Source organism: Pan troglodytes, chromosome 5 (genome assembly GCF_028858775.2).
Source record: "Pan troglodytes isolate AG18354 chromosome 5, NHGRI_mPanTro3-v2.0_pri, whole genome shotgun sequence".
NCBI classification, from domain to species: domain Eukaryota; kingdom Metazoa; phylum Chordata; class Mammalia; order Primates; family Hominidae; genus Pan; species Pan troglodytes.
Window position 1 is genome coordinate 135,254,899 of NC_072403.2, and position 12,656 is coordinate 135,267,554.

Here is a 12,656-nt window from a genome sequence, read left to right on the forward strand (position 1 = left end):
CACCGCTGCACTCCAGCCTGGTGACAGAGAAAGACTCCATCAAAAAAACAAAAACAAAAACAAAAAAAAACCTCAGCACTAAATAACAGGCATTTGTTTTATGTATTAGTAGCATCACCAGTACTTGTTTACCTCTAACCTCTCAAAAAATATATAAGGACATTGATGTCATGCATAGAACTGAGGACTGACTTAAATCCTTTATACAAAGCTTATGTATTTCTTCCTAAGGCAAAATATTTTCCATTATGCTTAAAATAACTTTTATTAATAACAGTCAGTTACTTCATCAAACTAAGAAATATCAACAATTTCTCAGCATTTTTTCCTAAGCATATTGTCAAAGTTACCATTGCTGCAAATGCCACAGTATGTTATGGTTATCAGTTAATACTTCATAATCCAAGAATAGAAACCTTAAAAGGGAATTGTCACATTCCAAGAGCAATGGTTAAGAAAATGTTGAGGGGCTACCTTTCATTAGAGACAGGATATTCATAGTAGACAAATTAGGTTGCCTACTGGTTTGATCAACTGATTAATCTTTAGGATAATTCAGTCTGATGTGTACTGAAGAGTTCACTTATTATACTGCAAAATGAGAAATAAAAATGTAACACTTCACAAAGGGGTTATGATGTGGCCAAATTAACAAATGAAAGCTCTATAGATAAATTTTAATGAGAATGAATTCACGGAAAAGACAGGGATAAGTAATATTGCATATTCAGCACAACAAATAATCATACCAAAAAGCTGGTAAGCCATTCTCAAAATTAGCATTAGCATAGTCTATAGCAGAAAATTCAAATGAGTAAGCTGCCCAAATATGCTCTTCTTTAAAAATTTTGTTCAACATACTTGCTTTTACTTGTTTTTCACTTGGAACTGTTAATGACAAGAAATAATAAGGTCAACAGTAATTACAAATCTGCTTATCTCTTTCCAAAATAATTTTAAGGTTATCTTAATTGTTTAAAGATTGTGTGTATAATATTGGAAGCTAAAGAAAAATAAGATCTGAGAAAAGGAAAATATAATACTGTGCCATTTTTCTGATATAATCCAAATATATTCCATGAATTATAGAATTCTATTGTTTGTTATTCATACTTCTCCCAACACAGAATATTCATTCACAAACCAATCATCTTGCTCTCCATTTTTAATTATCCAAGGATCTCATTTTTTTATATACAGGCAAATGCATTTTCCTCAAAGTCTATAAAATAGTGTGAAAAGAATGAGTTCACTTCATAAATTATTCAAATTGATGGTTTTAATTTTTGAACTACAGCTAGTTACTGCTAAGTTGCTGCATTGTAATCACACACTGAAAAAAATAGATAATAATTTCAAGCAATTTATTGTATTTTGTCAGGTTCAATATTAGACAGTAATATTTAACTATTAAAACTTTTAAAACTGGCTACACCAATAGTCATTCTGTATTTCTCTGTCTTTCTATAATGCACGCACTATCTTAGGTTCTTCTAACATACGTAAGTAAGAAGATGTGTTATGCTTGAGGAAATGCAACTCTGAACCAACAGGGTGTTCTCTGTAAAGTAGACAAAACATTTCTTCCCAAAGGTCAAATACTGTGAAAATATGAAATGCTGAAATGTGCAATTATTGCATCTTGTAAATTATTTTAAAGTCTTCCGTTTTTAAATTTATAAAAATGTAATTATTCTATTTGGTGTTTCTTCCTTCAATCAATAAGCCATCATCAAATGCCCAATGTGTCCTGGCATTACAATAGGTGCTCTGGGAATAAAGAGAAAAAACAGTCGGCTTCTTCTAATTTCTGACTATATAAGGTAGAAAAGGGAAAAGATAATATGATTTTAACAGCATATGAAATATTATAAAAGTAAGAAAATGATGCTATGGGAAGTAATTGGACAGACACTTAAAACAGATTTGGGCTGTCTCAGGATATTTTATAATCTTTAAAAATGAATAATAAATGTGGATTCAAACCTGTAGTTTTCCGTGGTTTGTGGTAGGGTGAGACTACATTTGGGCTCCTTTGCATGGTTTTTTAAATAAGATTGAGCAGATGCTATTTCCATTTAAATAAAATGAAATGGGAAGAATGACTGATAGGTATTACATAAGGTTATGATCACCCATACACACACACACACACACAATACTAAATAACTCAGTGAAGCTCCTTCAGTAGGAGTTAGCCAGGCAAAATCAAGAGGTGATAGTTTTAAATGAGGGAAATATAAATGGTTTCAGAAATTTTCATTTGAAATGATTAATTGGGCAGGTTAAATGCTAGAAAACTTCAAGACAATAATTTGGTATCCACAGCAACTGCACTTTTAGTTTTTGTTGATAGGTTTATTTGTCTTGTCTAGTTGTTTGACTCTCAATCAGTTTTTTTTATCATCAGAATGTAAATATATTTTGGGCAAAATCTACTTTTGCTCTCACTGCAACTCCCCTGAGCACTCAGGAAATGTTATTAAGTAAGATTATGAATAAGGAGATAATATTTGCTGGAAGTGATTATTCCATATTTTAAAAACAAAGCAATGTATAATGCATTTACAAAAAGCGTTTTGTTCTTGTTTTGTTTTGCTTTTACACTAAACTGTGAAAGAGTACTTCGCAAATACTGCACAGATGAATTCACTGAGGGTCTTGTGAAGTTGCAGACTCTGATTCAGTAAGTCTTGAGTGGGGCCAAAAATCCTTCATTTCTAATAACATTTTGGGTGATTCTATTGCTGCTAGTTCACAGAACACACATTGAGGAGCAAGGGTGTAACATTTGGCTTTCATTTTCTAAAACTGCATTGATGTTATGTCCATGTCAAGAACTTGGAAAAAACACTGTGAGATGGAAGCATTCCCCACCCTTTACTGGTGCTGCCTTACCACCTGTTTGAGGCTACAGCATTAATAAACACTGGACATGAGTATTCGGAATCCAGCTACAGTGGTCTTACTCACCTGAGTGTTCTTTCTTTGGTGACTTTGCTGTAACAAAAAGGAAAGAAAAAAAAATCAGCCTTCTATGTCATTCAATTGTAATTCAGTATTCAATTGCAAATCAAATAATATTATGAAATTGTGAGAATAGAGGAATTTAAAAACAGTTACCTGGTTCCACATGTTTTTCTTTCTTTTCCTGTTCTGAAACATATTATTATTGTTATTATTATTATCGTTATTATTCTAAAGTTTATGAATCCCAACTTAATTGTTTTAACACAAAGAAACATGCATGTGCTGATGCCAGATTGCAGCAACTAACAATGGCTTACATAAAAAGGCTAAGATTATATACTTAAAATAATTCTTTTTTCCATTTATCTTGGGAGTTTCCTTATGGGGCAGCATCAAAATATTCTGAATATTAGAGGAATTTGAATTTTTTACAGATAAACCAGAAAAATAAAATAGAATCCATAAAGGGTGAAAAAAATTAAATTTGCTATTATATTAGATCAATATGAAATAAATTTGAGTCAAAATAGTAAGTACAAAAGATAATTATTACAGCTTTTTAAGAAATTGCTTAGTTTTTCTGAGACAGGGTCTTGTTCTGTTGCCCAAGTTGCAGTGCAGTGTTATAATTCTAGTTCACTGCAGCCTCCACTTCCTGGGCTTAATTGATCCTCCAACCTCGGCCTCCCAGGTAGCTGGGATTACAGGCACACACCACCATGTGTAGCCAGATTTGTAGTGTGTGTGTGTGTGTGTGTGTGTGTGTGTGTGTGTGTGTGTATGTGTGTGGAGACAAAGTCTCACCATGTTGCCCAGGCTGGTCTCAAACTTCTGGGCTCAAGAGGTCCACCCACCTCAGCCTCTCAAAGTGCTAGGATTACAGGCATGAGCCACAGCACGGCATCTTATTGCAGTTATTTTAAAATAATTCTCAGAAAGATGAAGATTAGCACATTTCATGTGGACTGCCTCTTCTAAGAATCTTCTTACATGGAAGAAATAGCTGTTAAGCTAAGACAAAGGCTTTGTGAGGCATATTTAAGACACTAAAATAGAAAAAGAAGTTTCAGGGTAAAACATTTGCCTTGCTTTTAGGACAAATGCTCCTTTTGGAGTCCTCTTTATATAGCGTTTCTTTTCAGGAATCTACTTTTGTCAATATTGTATGAGACAAAGCATTATTTTGTTCTCAAGATTAAGCTGACATTTACATTATAATAAGTACTAATTTTATAAGAATTGCAAGCACTAATTTTACATGAAGTGCTATCATCTACATTTCTATTCTTATTTATTTTGCCTTGACAACCTTGTCAAATTAATGTAAAAGAAGATTTTCAAGAAATACTTTAACATACCCACATTTTTATCTGATATTTTAAAGAAGAAGAATGGAAAGATTCTTAAAGTTTTATTTAATGAATAGATTTTGAAGACTAGAATATGTTCATACGGAAAGAACTCTACAAACTATATTTTAAAAATATAGAGTGTCATAGAATGCTACGGTCATCACATCAATTTCCCAAGTATACAATTTTGTTAGTCAGGCTTCTAATTAAGTAAGTGTGGTATAATGGGCAACTTATCCTCTTTTAAGACAGCCTTTAAGCAGTAAAACAAAAAAATGAAACAAATGGCTTGGCCAAGTGTTGCAGGTCAAAAAGAAGAAGCTATGACGATTTAGCTAAAATTAAACAAAATGAGAACATTATCAAATGTTGTCTGGCAAATGAAGAGCAATTAAATACATTGTTTAATTTATTGCTTAACTGAAGCTCTAATTATAAAATATTTCCAAGAAATTTGTGATGACAGTCACAAACAGTGATAACAGTCAAAAAAGTACTGGAAGCAGATTTGGACATGCATCAAAATCGAATACCAGCTATACACAAGATTAAAAGTTAAAATAAAGTCCCCTCAATCTTATCAGAAAGATGAAAAATAGCTGTGCTAATTTGTTCATTATATAGGATAGCTCATGGTGTAATTATTGAATTACCTTAGTAAATATACATTGATTTACCCTTTAACTCTACAGGGACTGCAAACTCATGTTTATGGTTGATTTTTGAGGTCTCTTTCTTTTACTTTTTATTTTGAAAAAAATTATAGCTCACAAACATTTACAAAATGTATAGGATGGTCTCTTGTACTTTTCATCCTGTTTCCCTTAACCATAATTAAAAATATCTGAAAAGTGAACAACCTTTAAGTTGTGATTATTAGAAAAGTAGAAGCAAAATAAAATATAAAATTGGGGTGTACCATTGAGTAAAGCAACCCTCAAGATAAAAAATCCAAATCAAAGAAATTCAAAGATACAACACTAACAATAATAAAAGCAAGTCTAGATGATAAACCATAGCAAATGAGTGAATTTGAAAAGAATTGATAGGTGTTTTGAAGAAAACTATTTCTTCTCCTTATTGCTGCCCAAGTCACAATCTGCGGACCTTCTCAAGGAGGGAAACAGTTGGGTTGTGAATGAATGCGTGAAAAGGCATGTTTATTTATTAAGTGCATCAGTGCCCTGAAGATTGCCAAGGAGCTGCAGTGTGTGCAGGAACTTTTAAATCTTATAAACTGTAATAAAGGGCCTTAAGGCTATCTCTATATGTACTTTAATACTATTTTTCGAATCTCCAGTTGTTCTCCATTTTCCTGCTGGTGCAGCGTTTATAGAGTGCTTTCTGTATCTCTGTGCCAGTACTCATCAGTAGCTCTGCACACACGTAAATCTGGAACTGAGAGAACTCTCTGTAGATGGATTGCTCCCCCTGGCTGAGTTGTAGTATAATTTCACGCGTGTCTCCACAGGGCATTTTAGAACATTTTTACAACGTTGAATGTCTCAGCATCCTTGCTTTTTGTAGGGCCAAAACACATAAATATATTTTAATTGGTATATATTTTAAAACATTTTTGATATCACTAGAATCTTAAAATCTATATTGCTGGTAATGTGCTAATTTTTAATAGTGTATTGAATAAGTTTAGGTGTTTTTTTTTTTTTTTGCTTTCTTTTGTTAAATATCTCTTATTTTCTTCAGAGGAGAAACTATATTTGTGAAAGACATACCTTAAGTTATTGAGCTTGACTGAATTGTTAGCACACAGTCTTAATAGTGTTAAAGCAACAGTGGATGAGGCTGAATAACAACGCTATTAGACAGAGCTCATAGTGAGTGTAGGGGGGAAATTATGTTATGGGAAAAATGTCATATATCACATGGGCATGCCAAAATATCTACAGATTACAAAAAGAAAGATAGGAAAAAAGTTGTAAAACTAGCCTGTAAAAGAACTTCTAGTCAATTTTCAAAAGACTGACAACTAACCAGATTAGGACTAAATTTACAAAAACATAAGTCAGTTTGGGTTAATGGAATGCAGTTTTACTTTTGATTACAAGCCCATCAAGAGTATTGTTAGATGATTGCATGAGCTTGAGAAAGAGTTCTAAAAATGATTACTATGCTTCTCAGTCCACTCTAACCCCCAGACTGTATTTTTTCACTTGGACAAAAAACAACAGAGTTCACATGCATAATACATAGGAAAGGCGGATTCAAAATTGCAGGTCTAAATACAGCAGCAGGCAAATAATAGTAATAAAAAAAAAAGTACACAAATACACTGCATGCATTTCCTTACTTTTTCCCTTGGGTTGTTCTACTGAAAGAAATACAAACAAAATCATTGCTCTTAAAACTTTAAAGATAAAACGTACTACCCTACATATTGATTAGACTGTAATTTTTCCCACTCGTCCTTCCAATTTTCTCTCCTTAAATTTCACAATGAGGTGAAATTTCACAGTGAGGCTCTGAGGTATTGTTAATTACTGTAGGTGCTTCCATAATTTGATTGGCAAATATTATTTGACAATAAATTAACCCAGGATTATACTGTTTAACCATTTTAAATTATTTACACCTGATATGTAATAGTCTCTTAAACACATAAAAACACATGTGAACAAGTCTAGGAGGCACAGGTATACTTGCCAAATGAATTATTCAAGACTGAAAGGAAGAAATCAGTTCCTAATTGATGCTAGTCTATCAAAAAGTAATTTAGTGTGTGCTTTCTAGTAAAATAAATGTTTGATAATGAAAATTTTTCAATTTCCTGTTAAGTAAACATTTCTTTGGAAACAATTACTGTGAAAGGATATGCAGTATTTATTTCTATTACTGCGAAATACTTCTCATAGCAGTATTGCCAGAATAGATTTGGCTCTCTCTCTCTCTCTCTCTCTCTCTCTCTCAATCTCAATCATTTTTTCTTCTCCTCTATCCCACACATAATTCCTTCCTCTACATCAATCCTTTAAGAAGGTATGCTGTTTCATGGTTCATCAAACATAAGGCAGAAAAAAAGAAATATGTCCAGTACCTTCTGCAGGTTTTTTTGTTTTCTTGGAATCTGAAAACACAAAGATAAATTATTAATAAAAAAGATACAATAAATCAACAGCTGATTAGCTCACAACAAATTTCTATAAACAATCAAATAAAATTGATTATTCAACAAATTGATCATTTGTATATTTCTAGAATATGAGACTTAGAAACTGTTCTGTTTTGTGGGAATAAGTATTAGAGTGAAGCAGGAGTGAGAAACTCTTTATAAAATATCTTATATTAATAATATTTTATAAAGAATATAAAACATTGAAAAATATAAAGGAAAATATACCCACATATAATTTATAAAGAAATTTTGTTTTGCCTATGTAAGTTAATAACCTGTTAATAGAACATCAAACTGAGTAAATATATGCTCTGTTTCCATAAAGATGTTTAGGAGTTCATGAAGTTAACTTGAAACTTTCATTTATTCAATCTAAGTCAGTCCAGGTGAATTATGTTGCACTGTCTTTGAATAATCAATACACTTCCAATATAGATATTCAGGCATTCTTATGGTAATGGAAAAGAAATAGATTACTATTGACTCATGGGTTACTGATGAATACATCACTATATAACTGTTATGTAGTAATGTCTATTTCGTGGTCAAAAGACATTTATTTCATTTACAGTAGATGGGCATTCAGACTAGATCTGATAAATTTATTATTTTCTATTATTTAGGCCATGAAACTTTCTGCTCCTACCACTTGAAAATGAAAACAAGAGGTTTTTAAGCTCATTTGTTTTAAGATTGAAGCACCTGAGCTTGAATTTTTGCTTAGAATATTTTATTTTTTAATCTTCTTTGTCCTTTTACTGTTTCTGTAAGAATTTTTAAATTCTCTATTACTGAAATTAGAACCATAATAATGAACTATGAATTGATACCTGCAAAAGGTAGCTAAATTGTTTTCTGGCTTACAATTATCTGGCTTGGAACCTAGAACAGTAGACATTCACTAATAGTTTGCAAGTTAATGGATTTCTGTGCCTTACAGAGGTGTGGTGGTATCACAACTTCACTTCCATGATGAAGAAAGGGAACTAAAATGTTTGGATATGACAATGGACTCATTGTCTCTTCACAAAAGGCAGTTAGATGGTCAACAAAATTGTTTTATGTAACAATAATAATCAGTGCCAGTAACATTGTGGTGAAGGTAATGTCCCACTTCCGTAGATGTATAAGCTAGAAACATATTTTAGGAAACAAACTAAGAAAAGAATCCAGAAAATCATAAAAATTAACATGCTTTTTGATGTGGTAATTCCATTTCTAGAAATCCAAAGAGAAAAAAAGCAATATTATCATAAAAATAAATATTTAGGGAAACGCTTTTCTCATGATATTGCTTTGTGTCTCTCAGTAACAGGCATATTAAACACTACCCTCTGAACAATAAGAGAGTGTTGATGAATTTGTGGTATATTCACACAATAGAAAAATACACAATTATTCAAATGATGTTTTGCTAATTATGCCACAATGTGGAAAATATTAACTAAATAAGATAAATTAAATAATGCAAAATAAAAATAAAAGCATAATATAAAATGACTTTATGTGTGCATGTGAGTGTGTACGAAGAAAGATTAGAAGAAAATATGCCAACATACTAATGGTAGTTGTGGACAGATTAAATAATTAGGCAAGATTTTATTACCGCTTTTTCTGAATTTCAAATTTTTCTGTAACACGAATATGTTTTATTTGTAAGGGGAAAAAAACCCTTGATTTAAAAAATAATCGATTCCTGAGACAAAACATTTGCTTATTCATCATTTGTTAAACACTATTGTGTCCAGCACACTACAATGAAAATAATTTTAGAATAGATTTTTCTTAATTAACCCCAGCTCTGAAAACCAATCTGAAAAATATTCTTGCTATTTAGTTTGTCATCAGCAATTTTAAATTAGTAGGCTACATTTCCTATCTGAAACATATGTGCTTTGCAAACATTTTCCTATTCATTTTCTTCCTGAATAATTATTTTAATTGGATAAGCAAGCAATTCAAATACACAGAAAAAATATGACATAATACAGTTTTATATTAACAATATGCAGTGGCCACTTCTACTTGAAACATAAGAATCTTATAACACAACAGCTTAAGGTATGAACTTGATAGTTCAATGTCCATTGTAAGTTGTCAATTAGTTTGACTCCACTATACTGAAATAGGATTTCTGCCTGCCCAAGCAGTTCTGTGTTCCTCACTGAACAATCTCTTGAGTCCAGAATATAGCCAACAGGAAAAGCACAGGAGGATTATGAAGAGAACATGATCATGTAGGAATAAATTCAACCTAAAGTTTGGGGGAAATGTGGGAACACAGAGAAGATAAAACATGGCATATTAGAACAAGATTATTTCCAATCCCTATATTCTCTGACCAGATACTAGAATGGAATATGTACAGAAAGTTCAATATAATAAATGTAACTATAGAATATCTATAATTTTAATCTGCCTATTTCCTAATAATAAGAATCAATAATATATTTCATCAGATATCAATTGCATAAAAATGAAAGAATAGAACACGATATGAAGTCCAGGGTCAGGCAAATGAAACTCAAAATGTCATGATAAAGTTATGTATTTTCTTTTGGAGTCAATAGTGCAACAGAAATGTAGAACTAAAGTAATAGAGCAACTTAAAAATATAGTGCTTGGAGTCCAAAGATCACATACTGACCCTGAAGAGCTATTAATACTAGCTGGTAATATTCATGCTATTAAACTTCATTATGCCCTTTTAGCATTCTTGGCTCAAACAGCTTAAAACATTACAAAGGCTTACTTGGTCAATATACTTCCCTGCCCAATAATCTGGGCAGTAGTCTTTTAAGAACATTGAGGCTCCCAGCACCTGTGATTTAAAAGTAGTGATGTGTTTGCCATCTGTTCAATCCGTCACTCACTCATCTGTAGCAGTGTCTCAAGTAAGGCCTATTATGTTCATAAGTGATGCCAGATGAAAATGAAATACCAGCCGGGCGCGGTGGCTCATGCCTGTAATCCCAGCACTTTGGTAGGGTGAGGAGTGCGGATCACTAGGTCAGGAGATCGAGACCATCCTGGCTAACACTGTGAAACCCCGTCTCTACTAAAAATACAAAAAAATTAGCCGGATGTGGTAGCAGCCGCCTGTAGTACCAACTACTCGGGAGACTGAGGCAGGAGAGTGGCATGAACCCGGGAGGTGGAGCTCGCAGTGAGCAGAGATTGTGCCAACTCCAGCCTGGGCAACAGAGCGAGAGTCCATCTCAAAAAAAAAAAAGAAAAAAAAAACAGAAAGAAAATGAAATACCAATTTATATTGAAGGGAAAAGTTAATTTTCTGATAGCCTACTAGTGCTAGTACTGAAGTATCCTATCTCCTTTGTGGAACCTGCCTGATTGACAACTTTAGTCAACTATAATACTAGGAATTTTGCTTTGTTTTTCAGCATGATTTATCTTCGGGTCTGAATCTGGAAGCCATAGAACTAGGGACTAATTCTCACATGTATTCAGCTCTATTTTCTCTATTTATAGTAAAAAATAAATCTCATATGGCTGGTTCTCAGTGGATTTCTATCTTTCAGAAGATAACCTGGAATTCCTAGAATTCCGGTTGCTAGGAATTCATCACTCAATCTGAGTTTAGATGAATAAAATCTACCTGGATCTGCTCGTAGAATTCAAGGAGCAGCTAGTGATTACACACACCTAAGAAGGACAGTCAATAGCTGATTATAACTTCCCAAACCTAAAAAGCTCACTGGAATATATCTCCTAGTAGTTAAAAAAAAATCATTCCTTGCCTGTGGTGTGAGAAAACAGGTACCTATTCATATTTCTTCTGGGTATTATATTTATCTTGAGTCCTGAATATTACTGGTGCGTGCATAGAATATATATTTGTTCAGAAATGTGCAAACCAAGGAAATGTGCTCATTCTCCATAAGGGATAAAAGTTAATTGGACATGGTCCCTTAAGACAAAAGGCTTAAGTCAATTAGAGTAATAGGAAAATAAACACAAGTAACATGAAGTACAAGGTGGCAAGAAATAAATAATAGTAGAGAGATACAAATGGAAGATTATACATGCAGGAAAGTATTTTTAATTGGTAGTATCAGACCAACTTCTCAGAGACAGGAAAATGTATGAATATTCATAGAAGGAAAAAGGATAAGCTCTGTTAGGATAACAGCAAGAACAAAGGCAAGATGCCACATTGTATATGTAAAATAGAGAACGACTTGGTACAGATGAAGATGATAAAGGAAGAACTGGGTGAGAATATCAGATAACAGCTCACCATGATGTCCTGGCAACTTTGCACATATCCATACAGGCCATGCAGGTAAAGTTTTGAACCACAGTTAATTTAAGTTTTGGTAGGATGCTTTGTGATTCTCCCAGAACACAGAAAGAAGGGAGGCTTGTAAAGACCTGCTGTGAGACCACCTCCCACATGGCTCCCTATCTCTCCCAGGAGGATGTCAAGAGACAGTTTCTCATCACCTCCTGATTCCGCCTAAAGCTGCCTGGAATGGAGCTGCAGACCACAAAATCATTTTGCTGTAGTCTGGATTAGCTCCTCAGCAATGATGTGTCCCCAACTTGTGTTGCATTATCTGGCCCCTTTTGTTTGGGCTTCATCCTTTTTGGTGTGTGGGGCAACAACCTTGGAGAGCTGGAACCTCTAGCTACTCTTACATTTGCTATGAAAGTAATAAATTGTCTCAATCTCAAAAAGGGATCATTGCATCTTTACTGCTGGAATTGTTTAGGCCTTGGTCATGACCTTGCCTTGATGTACGCTTAATTGGCAGTTAGGAAAGACGATTCAGAAAAAGAATTTAAAAACTTTAATTGAAGGTTTAACACTTGTAGAGTACATTCAGTGTACTCTACAGAGTCATTGTAAAGCCACTCAATATTTTAAATAGGTTATGACATGAAAAGTTGAATGAAATCTGTTGACTGTTTTGGAAAGAGGTAATATTAGAGGCAAATTAATTATTTTTGTCAAAGTTTTTCATTTTCACCTCAGGACTCCTTTAAAATCTTAACTATTAAAACTCCCAAACAGCTTTTATTTATGTAGCTTCTTTCTATTGATGCTTATCATTTTAAAAAATTAAAGCTGAGGAAATTTTTAAAATATGGTATTATTTATGCATTTATTAAAAATAATAAACCTATTAAATGTTAACATAAATAACATATTTTTATGATCGATACACTTCCCAATACAAAAA

General features: G+C 32.9%; 1 protein-coding gene across 32 annotated transcripts in view; it reads right to left on the reverse strand.

The window, feature by feature from the left end:
• TRDN (triadin) overlaps positions 1–12,656 on the reverse strand; it is a 414,373-nt gene that overhangs the window by 151,239 nt on the left and 250,478 nt on the right. For 20 of the 32 annotated variants that reach the window (XR_008548643.2, XM_054686250.1, XM_054686249.1 and 17 more), the window contains 5 exons: positions 7,375–7,404; positions 6,631–6,651; positions 3,124–3,156; positions 2,974–3,000; positions 862–888 (listed from right to left, as the gene is read on the reverse strand). Coding sequence is in view for 27 of the 32 variants with exons in the window: in XM_054686250.1 (XP_054542225.1) it covers positions 862–888; positions 2,974–3,000; positions 3,124–3,156; positions 6,631–6,651; positions 7,375–7,404 (138 nt within the window). In the remaining 5 variants the exon portion in view is untranslated. Of the gene's footprint in view, positions 1–861; positions 889–2,973; positions 3,001–3,123; positions 3,157–6,630; positions 6,652–7,374; positions 7,405–12,656 lie in introns of those variants that run through there. The other 12 variants (XM_054686252.1, XM_054686258.1, XM_054686257.1 and 9 more) reach the window with 4 other exon arrangements.